This window comes from Microtus oregoni, unplaced genomic scaffold, assembly GCF_018167655.1.
Source record: "Microtus oregoni isolate MIOR12 unplaced genomic scaffold, Mior012 000015F_ref0000493, whole genome shotgun sequence".
NCBI lineage: Eukaryota > Metazoa > Chordata > Mammalia > Rodentia > Cricetidae > Microtus > Microtus oregoni.
Window position 1 is genome coordinate 3,632,023 of NW_024543074.1, and position 17,682 is coordinate 3,649,704.

The 17,682-nt window shown below is 49.4% G+C and overlaps 1 protein-coding gene across 1 annotated transcript in view; it reads right to left on the minus strand.

Annotated features, from left to right (window-relative positions):
* Fam117a (family with sequence similarity 117 member A) overlaps window positions 1-17,682 on the minus strand; it is a 44,855-nt gene that overhangs the window by 8,334 nt on the left and 18,839 nt on the right. Inside the window, exons 2-3 of the mRNA XM_041665110.1 lie at window positions 8,562-8,731; window positions 1,052-1,147 (exon numbers count right to left, since the gene is read on the minus strand). Coding sequence (XP_041521044.1) covers window positions 1,052-1,147; window positions 8,562-8,731 — 266 coding nt within the window. The remainder of the gene's footprint in view (window positions 1-1,051; window positions 1,148-8,561; window positions 8,732-17,682) is intronic.

Here is a 17,682-nt window from a genome sequence, read left to right on the forward strand (position 1 = left end):
GAAACCGCTTTGTTAAGTTATTGTTTTAGATTCATCTACTTTATCTGTATGAGTGTTTTGCCTGTATGCATGTTAGCCTGGTATCCGGAGAGGTTAAAAGAGGGCACTGGATTCTCCCCAAACTGGAGTTACTGAGGGCTGTGTGTGACTGCATGGCCCCTGGGAACAGAACTAGGGTCCTTGGAAAGAACTCTTAAGCTCTGAGCCCCTAGGAAATGCTTTGTAATTACCCTGGTGGGGACCGAACCCAGGCTAAGCAGCGTTTTGGGCTGCATCTCCCAGCCCAAGAATGTGCTTTTCAACTTGTACTGTGGATCAAGCAGACCATGAAGACCATGACTCCCCACCCTTCCTGTGCAGAATTTGTTTACTCTGCCATTCAAGGCTTTGAGAGCATTTTACATTTCCACTTGGCCTTGGCCTTGCGATCCGGTCACTTTCCGTTTTCTCAGTGCTCCGAGCATCAAGGAGAGCAGAAACCGCTTCCCTCTGAATGGAGCAGGGATGAGGCCTGGAAAATTGACCTTTTCTTTGGAGCTGCCACAAGACACTTGAGGTGAAGTTGGGTTACCAGCCTTGGAATTCCAGCCTATGGTTTTCTCTCTCAGTCTCAATGCCTCCAGCCCTCCTGGAGCAGAGGGAGGGCCAAGACAAAGCATTCAGGATCTCAGGATTTTTTTTTTCTCTTCTCTTAAAAGAAAACTAGGCAGATGATTACGTAGTAAATGAGGCTGGGAGCTCCTGATTCCCAGGGGCTTGTTCCCTGCCTTTCTTCAGTCTTTGAATCACTTACCAGGGTCCAACCTCCATGTGACCAAGGCAAACAACTCTCCCAGTCTGGGTGCTAGAACCATCAGCAGCCACTGGCTGGGTTTTCTCTAGCAAGAGGGTCTGTGGTCCTACAACCAGGCCAACAGAAGGTTGGGAGTGAGTGAAGAGCCATTTCCTCAGAAGGAGGCTGGCAGGAGCAGAGAGACTGTAGTGTAGCTATCCTCATGGGAAACTGTCACACAGTGCCAGGAGACAGGGGTTGTGGAGAGAGGGCACTTACCTCTTTTCGATGGTCAGTGCTGCCCCAGGATGCTGATCGCTTGTGCATGCAGAAGCCGGCCCGCTCACCTTCCGGCTCTTGCCAGGATAGGGGTGTCTGTAGAAAGACATGCAGTAAGACAGACAGCTTTGCGGGCAGAAAGCAGGCAGGTGGTTTCCTGGATAGAGGTGGTGGCCTATGAAACCTTCTCACATCTGTTCATCAACCTCATGGACACACCCATGCTTTATTCTTCCAGGCAAGGAAAGCCATGGGCATGGCCTCATCTCAATTTTCACTCTCCAGGAAACCTTCCCTAAGGCCCAACAGTGCCAACCCCCTCTCTCTTTTATTGTGTGTTTGGTACTGGGGATGAAACCCAGTGTCTTGCATATGCTAGGCAAGTGGTAGCACTGAGCTACATCCTCAGCCTTCCCGTATCACTTTCTTTCATGTGTTACACTCCCAGTCGGTCTGCATTATCCCAGTGGTGGGGCCAACTATTGTCCCGCTCCCAAGCAGCTTCAAAAGAGCCCTGCATTCTTTATTCTCACCCCCTGTGTGCCCAGCCAAGGTCAAGTGCATGGGAGTTCATCAAAAACAAGTCACCAGACAGGATTCCAAGAGGAACCAGGAGAAAGGTCTCCCTGGGTACCTCTGGATGAAGTAGGTGGCAACTGTGTAACATGTAGCCTCCAGCTTATTTCATCACCCAGAGGGAGTGTCAGGGACTCCAAAGTCCTCCTGTACAAGCAAGGAAAAGACAGTTTCAAAAAATGGAGCCAGAATTCTGAATGGCCTGCTCATGCCTATTCCCCACGGGCCTTCCTTGCTCCCGATGGGAAGGACTTTCCGTTTGCTGCCTTCCTTTCCCTGCTGCATGAAGACAGGGGATCCAAGACGGTGGTGGAGGAGCCCCCACTAAAGGAGGAAGCTATTGGCTTCAAGCATGGCACTCAAGAGGAAGGCCCAGATCCCCTCCCCATTACCAACATCCTACTTCCATTCCAGGAGAGGGGCCAAGGGGTGTGCCCCAGTGGGACCAGCTCCTCTCTGACTACTGTGCACAGTCTGCCAAAGCCCAGGGCCTGGGAACCAGCTCCTCTAAGAGATCTGCTGACCTCCCCCAGGAGGCTGCTGCACACAGAGAGGGGGAGGATGGGGAAAAACAAGACTCCTCACCACCCAACAGCTGCTAAGACGAGCTCACAGGGCAGTCTGAGCTGCCTTGTGCGACAGCTGCATGCAGAGAAGCCACCGCAGATGGAGCCTCTGGCCCTTCCTGTCTGCAGCTGCCCTTAAGCAGGACCTTTACCAGGGCTATGCATCACAGCTAGGGCAGGACAACTGGCATCACCAGGGAACACATCCTCAGGCCCATTGCCACCATTCTTCCTTTATGAACAGGGAAGCCAGGAATGCAGGCAGGTACCCCATAGCCCTCAGGTGAGGCTGGCTCTTACTAACCTGGGAACCAAGTAGCTGATCTCCCTCCAAATGTCCATGTCTCTCTAAACCAGGGACCTCAGAAGAGCAACATGGCCAACAGGGAAGACATAGCCCATTTCTCCCTCGTTTGCTAAGACTCTGCAGATGCCTGCACGCCCACCTTGCCTGGGACGCCTACGCCAAGCTCGCAGATCACCAGTGCTGCTAGTACAACCAAGTTCCACACCTCCTTCACCCCTGGAAAAGGAGCAAAGAGTATAGAGGAGAGGTGGCAAACCAGAGGATGCCTCTGAGAAGCAGGTGGTGGAAGAAGGGGAACACCCTGGGTCAGCTTGCACCTGGCTACTAACACCTCTTCAAATGTTCCAACCCCCTTCTCCTAGGAGACAAGTGTGGACTGCCACAGGAGTGGGGGAAGGATGTGAAAACCATGGCGGTTGGGATCTCCTCTCCTCATCCGTTTCTCGCCTCTCTCTCCTCGGCAACCACATTCCACCATGGCCTGCTCTGTGCAGATGTAATATTAAGGACCTCACTTTATCTCAACTCTACCTGCCCAAAGGGATCGTCGCCCAACCCCTCCTCCTAGGTGTTCTCTGTCTTGCCCAGGCGAATTTTCAAGGACAGCCTGGGCTACACAATGAGTCCAAGGCCAACCTGGGTTCCTAGTAAGGACCCTACCACAAAAAGTAAAAGAAAAAAATGGCTTCTGGGAGCACGGCCCTGCCAATACTTTCATGTCGAGTCACTGCAACTGAACTCGGAGACTTCTGGAATCTAAAACTCTGAGAGAATACACATCTGCTGTCCTAAGCCATGAAGCCTGGGGTAGCTGTTAAGCAGCCTGAGGAACCTAACAGAGCAGGGTGGCCCGGCTTCCAAGCTGCTTCCAGGCTGGTGTGAGTACTGTCAAGCCTGGCTTGTATCATGGCCTAGCTTCCTGCCTCACTAACTGCAGTATGTCAAGTGGGGGAATTGTGCCTCTGGTTACTCAGGAACAAAGGTCTAGATCATGGTCTCTTTGGGGGACCCAAAGTCACAGCTAAGACCCATCTCAAGGAGGTCAGCAGGTAGGGTCAGGCCAAACTGTGGAGCAGCAGGTATAAATGGTCATTCTAGCCCCTTTGTATAAAGGTGAGTCTAGGCATCAAAGATTAGAAAGTCATGCTTTTCAGGGGACTCATACACGAGAATGGACTTCACACCCTGGCTAAGGGAGCAGCTGAGTGAGGGGTAAACTTTGCTCACCATGAGTGGAGCGGCCAGCTGTGCAGCTGCTCAGACTGTCAGAACTGGACATGCAGAGGTAGAATATGAATGCCTTGCCAGGGATTTAAAGATTCCAGGGCAACACGTGGAGGGACAGACGGGCATGGAGGTGGAAGACTGCTTCCCAAGGAGCTAACGGAGCAACAGAAGGAAGAAGGATGGAACCCTCCACACTGGAATGTCTTTCTTGGCCTCCAAATCAGCTAAGTTTCTACCTGGAGGTCATGACCTGAAGGGGAAGAGTCCAGGCTCCCAAAGTCCCCTGGGCCTTGGCTCCTGAGCACACTCTAAGGGCAGAGCTGGACCGGGTCTTAAGAGCATTACCCACTGTACCTACTGGAAGTGAAGAGCAGCGTGGGACCTGGCTGGAGAGAGATGGCTGGTCAGAAGCCACATGACGAGCTCAACTCGGCAAGCCAGTCCCTTAGGATTCCGGCCAAACAAAAAGTCTCTGGGGGTGGTCCACTGGCCAGCACTGAGAACTCTGGCTGCACGCGGCCCAAAGTCACCATTTCTAACTCAACAGTGACTAGACGACCCTCAGATTTTCCACCGTGGCTCCATTTTCAAGCATTTGCTACAGTGCAGTCAAACCATGTACTGAACCACTGGTCCTGGTCGCTAGTTTGGAAAACAGGCTCTGTGCCCAAGCCCTCACACCCACAAAGAAAAACAGTTTTTAAAGGCATGTGACGGTCACACTGAATTATGTGCCATCAGCGAGACCAAAGCAATAGCTCAGGGACAGGGAGGACCCCTCACCCCCACCCCTGGCACCACAGGCGAGCAAAGACAGAAAGAAGTCCTCTCCAACCAGTAAACTGTCTCCACCTCTGGTCTTTAGGATGCTCTATGAAGCTGTCTGTTAATGACTTAGGCTATCCCCCTCCCCCCCAAAGGATAAGTTAGAGCTATATGCAGGGAGGGAGAATCACAAAGACTTTCTGTCTTACCAATTAATGAAGCAGAAATGGGGATGGAAAGAAGCAGAGTGTGGGTGGAGCCAGGCAGGGCTGATACCCAAGGTCCCTTCTGTGGGCAGGATGCCACCAGCTGGAGAATTTTGCTCAGACAGTCATCCCAGCTGTGGTAAGCCCACCTCCCCCCTCAGGAAAGTACAAGGCTTACATGATTTGCACAGCAAGAAGGGAGAGAGGTGACCACAGCCACTGGCATGTGCTGCTATCGCTGTCTCTGGCCTGGGCCCAGCCACTAGAAGAGACCAACCCAAAGCATTCGGTGGCCAGCTCTGGGTTACCAAATGACCCGGGGGAAGGGTGGGCCACAGAGAAGAAAACACACTCAAATAAACCCAGGCCATTCTGAAAACCTCTTCTCAGACACAGGACTTCCCACAGAAAATGGAGATGCCACAGGGGTGGGGTTGGGGGAGTAACTTTCCATTCCTTCCTGGCCCCATCTCAGGAAGATAATGCTGGGGACTGCTGTTCACACCTTTCACATTGTTCCCGCAGGCTCGAAACATGCTGGGCTGGAAGGAGAGCTCAGGCGTAGAGCATGTGGACCCTAGCATGTGCAGGCCCTGGATTCTATCCTCAGCACTGCAAAAGACACAAGCCGCAAAGCAGAGGACCCCTCCCCAGTTGTCAATCACACTCCTTCACCTTCCTAGGGTAGCTGTTTCCCCAAGTAAGACCCTCCCATATCCCATGTGTTCCTCTTGCCTCAAATATGTGAGGAACCTAAGCTATTGCTGCCCGAGGATGGGCTTCTTACTTGACTGAGGGCACAGAACATGGCCAGGGGTTGCGGACACAAGTGCTGAGTGCATTTAATCTTCTGCCTTAAGCAGAGGACTGGAGTACACAGTACACCCAGCTTTCTAATGGCAGATGTTCTGCGTCTGGGACCTAGCTCTGACATTGACTTGGAATGAGCAAGGCCCCTGGTCTCTCTAGGGGTTTCTGGGAAGGTGCTGCTTAGCTTCAGGCATAACTAAAAAGCATGTCCCCAGGAGCATTGGGTAAGATATGGCCTCCAACACAAGGCATTTAGGCACCCAAGAGAACAGTAACAAGTACCTGCCAGTTAACTGAATGAAACAGACCATGAAATGCTGCGCTGTTACAGGTAGGAGAGAAAGGGCCCAAGCGAGGGCAAAGGTAGGAATGGCTGGCTTGCTCGAAGCACCTGGGAAAGGTCTGGCACCCACCATTCCTAATGGCTGCCCGAGGATGGGCACTCAGTGCTTTTAATGCACTCAGGATGTGGCTCAGGGGTAGATTACTAGCCCTCACCTTGGGCTCTATCCCCCACATCACAGAACTAACTAACTAACTAACTAACTAACTACATAAGCTTTCAAAGACCTCTTAAAAGACCTAGCCTAGCATCCCTCCTCCTCTTTTCCTTTTCTCACACTCCCTGAAATTTTCTTCTTCATTCATCCTTTCTGGGTGATCTCTTGCTGTTTAGAAGGAAGTACAAGGTCTTCTGGGGAGATGGCAATTGAGCCTAAGGCTTTCACAGCGTAATGCCCGTGCTAAAAATGGCAGCTTGTGCCAGGCTAGGGGCCTCGTGCAGGAATTTGAGTGGAGCCCAAAACCTAGAAGCAGAAAATTCCCTGAAGAGCAGGACTGGAAGACGGGCAGAACGCATACTTGGGATTGGATGCTTATGCTGATCAGAATTCTCCCACCTCTTGCTTGCAGCCACAATATTGACAGGTTGCTAAGAGTTCCTCGAGGGCTGGAGCCCATCCCGGAGAAGAAGAAAGCTGGAGGGTTGGGCCTTGCCAGACCCATGGAGGCACATCGCTGACCTCTGTCTTGCTGTGGCAAGAAGCCCAGACTTGTTATATAAAAGATCTGGCCTGCAGCTGGAGCTGAAGCAAAAACACGCAGTTGAGAACCCAGGCCACTCCACTTGGCCAGAGGCCGTCTGAGGCCAGGCCTGCCTAAGGGTGACAGAGAAAGCTATGTGAGGAGTGGGATGGTCACTTTGCAGAAGGCTGGCAGACAGAAAGTGACAGAGGTGGGGATAAGTGGGCCACATAGCTGATGTCTAACAAAGGATGCTCATGAGTTCGCCTACGCGAAGCCACCTCAAGCCCCACTCCTGCAGGAAGCCCTCACGGATTAAGTACATCATCTGGCCTGAGCCAAAGAGAAAGGAGTGTGTCCTCCTAGGTCCACGAGGGAGAAGCATAACCTACCGCGTCATAGGATAAAGAGGGAGTAGTGCTGGACTCCTCTCCCCTCTCCTGCACATCTGACGAGGACCACTGACGTCACCTTACAGGCTTAAACTTGTTTCAATTATTTTTGATGAAACATGGGGCATTTCTGGGAGAATTCTGCTCCTCCAAACTTTGCCAGACACCCACCCCATGACATCCCTTGGCTGTTTGTTCACTGGCCTTCAGGGAACTGGAAACCAGGCTCAGAGAAACCAAATCTTGTTCTCACTGAAAAGGAGTGCACATTCAAACATTCATTAATACCACTTGAAAACGGATCTCACAAAAGGAAAGGAGCCAATGGGACGTGCTGAGAAGGAGGCAGAGTAGGTTGCATGGGAAGGGGGCTCCGTATCCCTTGGCCACCAGGCAGCATGTACGTGGGCAGATGATACACCCTTCTCAGCACGCAAAGAAAGAGCTGCCACACCCCGTCTTGTCCTGGTACTCAGAATGGAGGGTGTTCTTTTCCTGCATTTCCACCTAGCAAAGAACAACTCAGTTGTTTTGAAGTTAAGCAGAACTCAGCCTAAGTGGCCCACAGCGAGAGCCTTGCTCTCACCAACTTAACTGCTGAGAAGACTGAAGTCCTGAGTCAGACTGAAAAATCTCTTTGGGTGATTTCCAGATAAGATGGCTTCTTGCTCAGGCTAACACTGTCTTATCCAAAGGATGGACACATGAACCGGGTGGGTGATGGCGCATGCTTTTAATCCCAGCACATGGGAGGCAGAGGCAGGTGGATCTCTTTGAGTTTGAGGACAGCCTGGTCTACAGAGCAAGTTCCAGAACAGTCAGGTCTACACAGAGAAACCCTGTCTTGGAAAAAAAACAAAAACAAAAAAAACCCAAAGACCGGTGGACACACGAACCGGATGGTCTGTGGAGGTCCTTCTAAGGACACGACTCTTCATGAAAATCCAGGAGAGAAAGCTGGGCTCTGCAGGTCTCAGAGGGGTGCTCCAGAGCCTTGTCAGGCTGCTGGCAAGATGTAGCTCCTCACAAGAATGCCCTACTCTGATTGCTCCAATGGGAAGAGACCTGGCTCAATACCTCTTTGACCACTTCCTGGGCTGCTTGGGGGAATGCAAACTGGACTGAATGTTGGCTTTAACTTAACTTCAGGAAGGCAAAACTCATTTAAAAAATCCCAAATTCCAAGTCGGGCGGTGGCGGCACATGCCTTTAATCCCAGCACTCAGGAGGCAGAGGCAGGCGGATCTCTGTGAGTTTACAAGAGCTAGTTCCAGGACAGGCTTCAAAGCTACAGAGAAACCCTGTCTCAGAAAAAAAAAAAAAAAAAAAGCCCAAATTCCAAAGTTGGCTGTGGAGTCCCCACATGTAAAATCCCCCCTGAAAGCCAAACTGAAAATCCCAGCTTGACAGCTCTCTTCCCCAGGCAGGTGGGATGCAAACTCTTTTTCACCTACATGTACAAAGAAAAACAACAGCAATAACAAAATCTCTGGTAAACAGTAGAAGATGAGAAGCATCTGTGAACAACCAAAACCCAGGACAAGTCATTTCAATGACAGAACTCAGGAGTAATGGACCAGAGGCCCCCTTGCCAGCCCTCCTACCCCTCTTGATCCCATTAGGCAACAGCGGCATTACCTGGGTGGCCTTGTCATTGGTACAGCAGGTGAAGGCCCCATCAGCATCTCGTGGCCACTGGCCCAGAAGGTAGGAACTGAGGACGGTGTCCAGGGAGAATGTACGTCGAACCTGGGGTGGCTGAGGCCTACACACTGACTTTTCTGGGGCCACGGAACATGGGACACTGGCTGAAAGAGAGCACAGCCCGCAACGCCTTGACATCAGCATGGAGGAAGGAGTCATGGTAACCAGCCTCCTCTCTTGCAGGACACCTCACCTGAAGGCCATGTCTTCACGCCCCTCTCCCCCAGAAAGAATTCAAAGCAGCAAAGGCACATCCTGTCTGAACAGCTTTCCTGACTTCACTTTAGCGCTGGGAATAATTGCCACCATTTCACATTGGAATTAGAGGTTATGCTTTGTATGTTTGCTTGCTTGCTTGCTTGTTTTGAGACAGGGTTTCTCTTTGTAGCCCTGGCTGTCCTGGAACTAGCTCTTGTAGACCAGTCTGGCCTCCAACTCACAGAAATCCACCTGCCTCTGCCTCCCAACTGCTGGGATTAAAAGCATGAGCCACCATGCCTAGCTTTAGAAATTATTTTAGACTCTGAGCCTGTAACTTCCAAGTCTCCATACAGAGACTCTGTGGAGGAGCACTGTTCCCCAGCCTTTTAGGGAACCCCATGTTCACAAAAATCAAGCTTTCTTATTTTCTGCCCTCCTTCTTCACCCCTGTATCCATTTTAGGGCTTTTGCACTGCACAAACTTGGCTCAATTCATTTTTAAAAAATATATTTTCTTCTTTTTGTGCAGCTGGGGACTGGCTCCAGAGCCTGATACTGGATAAGAAGCATTCTGCCACCAAATTGTATTCCACAATTTCATTTTTCCCTCATTTTTTTGAGATAGCATCTTGCTATGTTGCCCAGGATAGCCTTGAATTGGCTATGGAGCCCAGGCCCACCCTAAACTTTCAATCCTTCTGCCTCTGTCTCCTGAAAAGCTGGGATTACAGCTGTGTACCACCATGCCCAGCACGAAGGAGTCTTCCTATTTGCTTCAGTCCAGCAGTTTCAGCAGGGCCTGGAAAGAACCACAGAACTCCAAGAAGAGGAGTCCAGTTTAGGAAACTATCCAAGTCTGCAGGTCTTTTTCTCCCCCTTCTTTGCCTCTTATCTGAATGGCAAAAATAAAAAAAGGGGGGGGATTATAAATGCATTCATTTCATTTTACACTGGTTAAAGATTTCTGGGAGAAATTAAAAGTTGAAACTGTTTTTAAAACGTAAGGGTTCTGGAATCATCTGGAAGTTTCAGTGATCTGGGTTGACCCTGTTTTCCATGGCCACGTTCAAAACATTCCACTATCTGCAGATCTATAAAGAGTCCCCTTTAAACAGAGCAGAGCGCTTTCACATCTGTAGTAATCCCTTGGTAATTTATGTGTATATTCAGCACAGCAGAGAGAACTAGTAACTCTAGGTATAAATAGACTTGAAGAGGTTTATATTAAAGAGACACAAAACGATTGGCAGTTCCTCAAAAAATTAAACAGAGAATTCCCTGAGGGTCCAGAAATTCAACCTCGATATTCTCCTCAAAACCTAAAAACAAACCTGAAAGTGGAGAGTTGAAAAATTATTCATACACCCATCATCATCGCAGCACCAATTATTTTTTTTTTTTTTTTTTTTTTTTTTTTTTTGGTTTTTCGAGACAGGGTTTCTCTGTAGCTTTGGTGCCTGTCCTGGAACTAGCTCTTGTAGACCAGGCTGGCCTCGAACTCCCAGAGATCCGCCTCCCTCTGCCTCCCGAGTGCTGGGATTAAAGGCGTGCGCCACCACCGCCCGGCCGCAGCACCAATTATAATAGCCCCAAACTGGAGGCAACCTGTACTATAGCACTGAGGGAGCAAGGCGCAGTAACTTGGACACAGACAAGCAGGCAAATGCCGGATGATTCCGTCTCCGAGAGGCATCTGGAATAGGCAAATCCATGGGGACAGAGGGAGGCAGAGGTGACCACGGGCACAGGAAGAGGGGGAATGGGAGTTATTGTTAACAAATATTGACTGTTGGGATAATAAACAATTCTAGAAATGATATGGTGATTGCTACACTGTAAATGTCCTGATGCCACTGAATCGTAAGCTTAAGATGTGTAAAGTGGTCAATTTTACATTGTTTGTTAGCATAGTTAAAAAAAAGACACCAACAATGTCACATTCTCCAAATTAAGTATTTACATATATTTTGAAAGGCTTGTAATCAATATAAACTATTCTATGTTATATTATTTTTTGCCTTATTCCAGTCACTATAAAATCCCAATTCAAAGTATCAATGACCTACATATTTGCCATTTTTTTTTCCAAGACATGGTTTCTCTGTGGTTTTGGAGCCTGTCCTGGAACTAGCTCTTGTAGACCAGGCTGGTCTCGAACTCACAGAGATCCGCCTGCCTCTTCCTCCCTGAGTGCTGGGATTAAAGGCGTGCGCCACCACCGCCAGGCCCATATTTGCCATTTTTAAAGACTGTATGATATCAAACAGTAATTTCCTTAGCCATTCTTTTTTTTTTTTTTTTTTTTTTGGTTTTTCAAGACAATGTTTTTCAGTAGCTATGAAGCCAATTCTGGAATTTGCTCTGTAGATCAGGCTGGCCTTAAACTCAGAGATCTGCCTGCCTCTGCCTCCCAAGTGCTAAAATTAAAGGTGTGAGCCACCACTGCCCGGTTTTAACCATTCCTATATTACTGAACATTCTTCCTCTCTAATATGGAGCTCATCAATGTTAGTACATAACCAACTTTATCCTTAGTTCTTAATTATTTGACTTTTGTAATATTCTAGGTCAACTCCCTTAGCCAGCAAATAAGTACTCACTCAGAAGAACTTCAAAATGACTTTTAATGACAAAAGTGGTAAGTACGATTTGTCGAAAAGTCAAGAAATGTATACATCAAACAAGATACCAAAACAAAACAAAACCTCAATCTCATCACTCAGAGATAATCACTGTCAATATCATGATATACTGGTGGGTATGGTGGCACACATCTTGAATCCCAGCACTCTGGAGGTAGCTCTCTGAAATCTGAGGCCAGTCTGGTTTACACAGTGAGTTCTAGGCTAGCCAGGGCTACATAGAGAAACCCATCTTAAAACAAACAAACAAAAAAAACACCGGTATCATCACGTCATCATGCAATTCTTACCTTCTAAATGTGGACACACATTCATTTTAAAGTTGGAAAATGGGCCAGGCACCAGGAGGTGCTGGCTTTAATCCAGCACTCAGGAAGCAAGGGCAAACTGATCTCTGGGAGTTCAAGGCCAGCCTGGTCTACAGAGTGAGTTCTAGATCAGCCAGGGCTACATGGTGAAACCCTTCCTCTAACTAACTGATTAGTAATGGAAGCACATCATAATACTGTTTGGCTGTTTCTACCTCCTTTCCAAATCAATAATTCTGATTACAGCATACTTTTGCAGGGAGGTTATTTTGTTGGTGTTTTTAAAGCACGGTTCTGTTTAACAGCTTTGGCTATACTTGAATTTACAGAGATCCGACTACCTCTGCCTCCTGAGTGCTGGGATTAAAGGCATGAGCCACCATAGTCCTGTCATATTTGGTTTCTGAGACAGTATCTCACTACAGCACCCAAGCTAGCCATGAATGTCTAACGGCATGCACCACCACCACCGCCTGGCATTTTTGGCTTTTTGAACTGTTCTCTTTTATATAGCCTAACCAGGCCTTAAACTTGCACTCTGCCCGTCCCCAGCTCCTAAGGATTAGGACTAGAGGCAGTTATCACCATGTCTGGCAATACATTATTTGAAAAGATCATGTAACATCTCTAAGGCTAAAATTCTCCAAAGGTCCTTTCAAAGCTGGAAGTCGGGAGCCTGCAAGATGACTCAGAGGGAAAAGGCACCTGATGCCAAGCCTAAAGGCCTAAGTTTGATGCCCAGGACTCATAGGTGGAAAGAAAGAACCAACTCCTGAAAGTTGTCCAGGTTGTCCTCTGACCTCCACTCTCATGCCATGGCTGTGAATATGTGTACCTTACACACACACACACACACACACACACACACACACACACACACGGTGTCGAAGGCCCCATGTGTGGCCCACCTCATCCCAGACATGGTGCGCTGTACCATTTCCCACAGCTGACCTGGCTGTCTCTCCTCGGCCTGGTGTTGAAATCTGAGCTATTTGCCAGGCCAGCCTAACTGCTTCCACCTCCTCCCCATCCTCCAGATCCTGGGAATCCCCTGCAAGGAGTGTCTCAGAATGTCTTGCGTTTGCTCCGTATACTTTGTACTCTTCCTGTACTTGCTGGTCTCTCTCTTGGCTCACAGGTATTTGTGACCCCTAGATAATGAATAGCCAGTGAGGTCAGGCGTGGCTTATCTTTGTAGCCCCCTGTGGCTACAGCATAGAGCTGGCAGTTGGCAAGAACCCAAGTACTTGAATAAAACTGAAAAACCTATAGTAGAAAGATAAAGCTTCTATAATTACACCAGTGAATCTATACAGATCCCAGGCCAGCGCTCACCTTGAGTAAAGACCCCATAGCCACTTGTCTATTTGTCCCCCTCGGAGGCTCTGGATAGCTCACCCTCTTCCTTTAGTTCCCTGTGACCTCGTTACTGCAGTAAGTTAGTGACAGGCCACTAGTTCAAGCCTTAAGTTCTCCTTCCATACAAGCGATTCAATTTCAATTCTGCACTGGGCTTAAGATGTAAAGTGGTAATTCAAATATTTCTGGGGGCTTCTGGTCTACAACAGAAACCAGCACAGACACTGAAATGCTGTCCTATAGCCCTCCATTAAGACTGTCCCTCACAGCCCAGTGAGAAGGCAGGGCCCCTAGACAGCACCTATGCAATATTTCATGACAGATAATTAAAGGGGCAGGTGAGCAAATGTAGCACATTGGCGAGGATGTCACAATCCTGGAGGCTGCTTCTTCCTCCTTCTGAAGGACAGAGACTGTGACCCAGGGCTGAGGAACAGTGATGGGGAGGGAGGTCACTCAGAGTCACCTGCCCTGTGCTCTCCAGAGACTCTGAAGCAGCTCGTGCTTGTCTGGTATTTCCCGGTCACGCACCCTGGGTTGCAGTTACCTTTTCCTCTCTTGTCAGCCCTGGGAAGGGACAGGGAGACCGAAGAAAGTCAAAGGGCAGAGGGGCAGCGCCTGATGACACCCCTCATCTCAAGAAGGCGGCAGCATCCTATACCTAAATCATGCCTCTTTTCCACCTCCCGGAGGCTGCTGGGTATCTTCAGGGGACTACCCTTTTAGCTCCTCAAGGCAGGGCAGAGGTAGGGCAGGCCTGATTTTGGGTCTCCTGGCCTTAGAATCTGTCACAGAGGAATCTATCACCTGGAGACAATGGCAGCCACACACTTTACATCACCCTAGCTAGTGAGCTACTGCTGGGGTCCAATTTCAAGAACAATGAAGCGAGCAGTGTGTCACTCATAGTCCTAACAGACAGTGTCCAGGAAATACTCAAAACCTGGAAGTGGTATGAGAATCAACCATTATTCCACTTGATATTGCATTTTTCCCAACCTCCCTCTAAAGAAAACTGTTCACAAAGACTGAGACATGTTCCTCCATATATACATAAAAATATCAGAAATAGCCGGGCGATGGTGGCACATGCCTTTAATCCCAGCACTCGGGAGGCAGAGGCAGGTGGATCTCTGTGAGTTCGAGACCAGCCTGGTCTACAGAGCTAGTTCCAGGACAGGCTCCAAAGCCACAGAGAAACCCTGTCTCGAAAACAAAACAAAACAAAACAAAATATCAGAAATAGACAGGAAAAGGGAAAATTCTTAAAGGAACTAAGACAGAAAGGGAGGGGAGGAGAGAATGGAATGAAGAAAAGCAAGAGTCCTGTAGAAGGCTGCCCTGCCTTCCCTGTTGGCAGACAGGCCTGCAAAGACCTCACCACACTGAGCCCACCTGCAGGACCCACCTCACTCTCCCCACCCCTTTGGATGAGGTTACAGCTGGGCCCCAGCCTTATCTCCACAGTGGCCACATCCCAGCACAGGGTGCTGGCTCAGCTCCTGGCTAGCCACAAGGTAGAATTACCTCCCTTCTCAGAGCCCTTAGGAAGATTCCATGGCCCCTCCCAAATCCCCAAATTCTTGGCATGTCCCAGCCCCTTTGAGGAGACTAAAATGCCATGTTTCTTTCATGCCTAGGAAATAAAGGAGAGGGTACTTTAAAAAGACTGGATTTTTTTTTTCTAGTTAAAAAAAAAAAATCTACTGCTTATTTTGTAAACCTCCCCCGAAATGTTTTGGCAAGCACCTGCTGTATAGGGCACCAAAACTGATTAAGAGCTAAACCAAGGCATCAGTTTCCCCTAACAACAACTCAAAGCCAAAATCAGATACCGATGTGACTCTGTGCTGTCCTTAAAGGGGCTGCGGGGGGGGGGGGGCACAGCCCGGTCCGGATGCCTGAGAGGGGCTATAGAAGCAGCAGAGGTCCGACAGCTACTCCTCACTGTAGCAGGACCGCAGCCAGCACCACTACCACCAGACCCACCTTCCCTTGGCCCAAGTTACCGGCCAGGGATGCTGAAAAGAAATGCAAATCTGCTTTTGTCCCTTAGGAAGATACAGGGGAGGAGGTGGAGAAAGGAGCCTGCAGAGAAGCCTGCTCTGAGCAGGCTCTACCTAGAGGTCCTGTGCCTTCCTGACTGGGAAGGTGCATGGCAGGCCTGGACCTCATACACACTAGGCAAGCACTCTATCCCTGAGCTACAACCCCAGCACCCTCTTCTCTTTATTTGGGGACAGGGTCTCTATAACTTGCCTAGGGTATCCCTGAATTCAATGTTTAGCCTAGAAAAACCTTACTTACATTTATATTCCTTCTGCCCGATCAGAAGAAGGTTTGATTACAGGCCTGTGCCACCAGGCCTGGCAAGGTACTTGTCTTTACTGTGAAAGTCCTTTCCTTTATGAGGGACAGTCTGTTGTTGTCCTGGATATTGCCTGAGATAAGTGGTGAGAGAAGGCTATCAAACAGCTTGGAGCTAGGCAGGTGGCACACGCCTATAATCCCAGCACATGGGAGGCAGAGGCGTTAGGAACATGAGTTCCAGTGATCCCTTGTCTCAAACAAACAAAAAAAAATCAATAAAACTTCCTATAGACTTGGCCACAGGTGGCTGTGGATGAGCGCTTGGGTTCCACTGCTTGACAGGGTCCCCTTAGCAGTCTCACACGTGAGTGCAGCCGCGGCGGGCATACCGGAAAGACCTGGGGAGTGGACTCTGTCCTGCACTTGTGTGATTACGGCTAAAGGATAGGAAGTGTTGAGAAGTCACAACGGTTGCTTGTGGCTGGAAGATGAACTGGTTTCATTTCTGGAAAGCGCCCCTCTCAGATTTGGGAACCTGGGAGAGAAACAGAACAATCGGCTCCTGTATCAGAGAAGACACGCCAGTATCAAGACAGGCGGTGACAAAGCAGCCAGCACCGGGGCACGGGCTGGGTGTCTGCAGGAGGGTGGAGTGTCCTGTTTACACCCCCATTGGGTATTATCGGCCCATCGCATGCAGCAGCCTCCACAGCTCAGCCACCTGGCGAGGCACCCTGGCACCAGGCCAGACCATTTCACCACGCTGCTGAGCAGTGATGGATGCTTTGGTTCTTGGGCAACAGCAAATGGAAAAAACAAAACAGCACACACTAGATAAGAAGCCTTAGGTGCTATCTTCCAGAGCCACTTGGCCCTGTCTCCCAACTGCTATACTCGTATGGCTTCAGGGAGAGGGGCTAAGAGAGGAGAGGCCCAGCAGTCAGGTGGTATCTGCCTATTAGGGGACTGTCAAAGGAGCCAGCAGCACAAACAGCAGACAACGCCTTTAGTAAGTAGGTTTGAGTGTCCACTAAGCACCAACTCTCTGATAGTCTCTGCTGATAAGAGAGGCGTAAGACAAGAAGTTACTGGCAGGGTAGAAGAGGGAAGGCTGATGCCACTGCCCATCAGTGCCAGCTATCCACCAGCAGGCATACCCCACCAGCGGGCATACCCCAAGAGACTACCCCGCAGCAAAGGTCTTTTCAAAAGGGCCGCCCACTCACCTCTACCTCTCCCAAGATCCCTTGCTGGGAATCAACCCCAGCCTTACCCCAGGAGAAGACCTGGAAGGAGAGGTGATGGTGCTCAGGATAAAGACTACTGAGAACGTAGGACATGAGGCATTCCTGCTTCTCCTCAGCATGGCCAGGGGTGGGGACCAAGCAATTTGCCAGGGGAAATCAGCCCTGATCAAAGGGTTCTGGCTGGGTGTCTGGGGGACGATTCCATCATTTCACTGTCTTTCAGGCCACATAGGAGGAAGAAACCCAGGATGGAAAGACGTTGTTCTACTCTACACCACCACAGCCGTGTGCCTAGCCTTCCTAGTGTAACCCTAAAACGAGGGCGAGACATAATGAGATTTTACACCCAGCAAACTCGACAACTAGCTGCTTCAACAAACAAGGTATGAGTCATTTTTGTCATGCAGCCAGGCTTTGAAAACTTCTTAGCACTAGCCTTCCCACCTCCCCGCCTAAAGAGAACCAAAGCTACACGTTATAGGAAATAAGAAAATGCAGACGAGTGAAAACCCCAAACTAAAAGTCATGCATGCCCTACCCAGAGATCACCACAGTGCTACACGTATCCTTGCTTTTCTCCACGTACATATGCATGCTTGTGTTTATTTTTTGTTTTTTAATCAATGGTCTTCACTTAGAGATGAGAAGTAGGCAGGGCCAGGGCAGTATGGCGGGACACCGAGGGGTCCTGCCCTGTCCTGTCCACTGTGGTGCAGTACTTGAGAAATCTGGAGAACAAAATACAACAGGGTCTCAGAATTTCTAAACATTTCCCCGAGAACAGATCTGCAGTGTGTAGACGTTCGCCCTAGCAGCCTCATAGGGACTGCCTATTTCTGGGCATGTGCTGGGCTTGACAGGTCTAGGTGGCCTCACGAGCTCCCCATGGTTAGGGGCCACTTCACTGCTTAACTCGGACACAACACGTGGGTTTTGGGGGGAAGTTACGGTAAAACTGAAACCCCCATATGACTGTACAAGGGTTAGA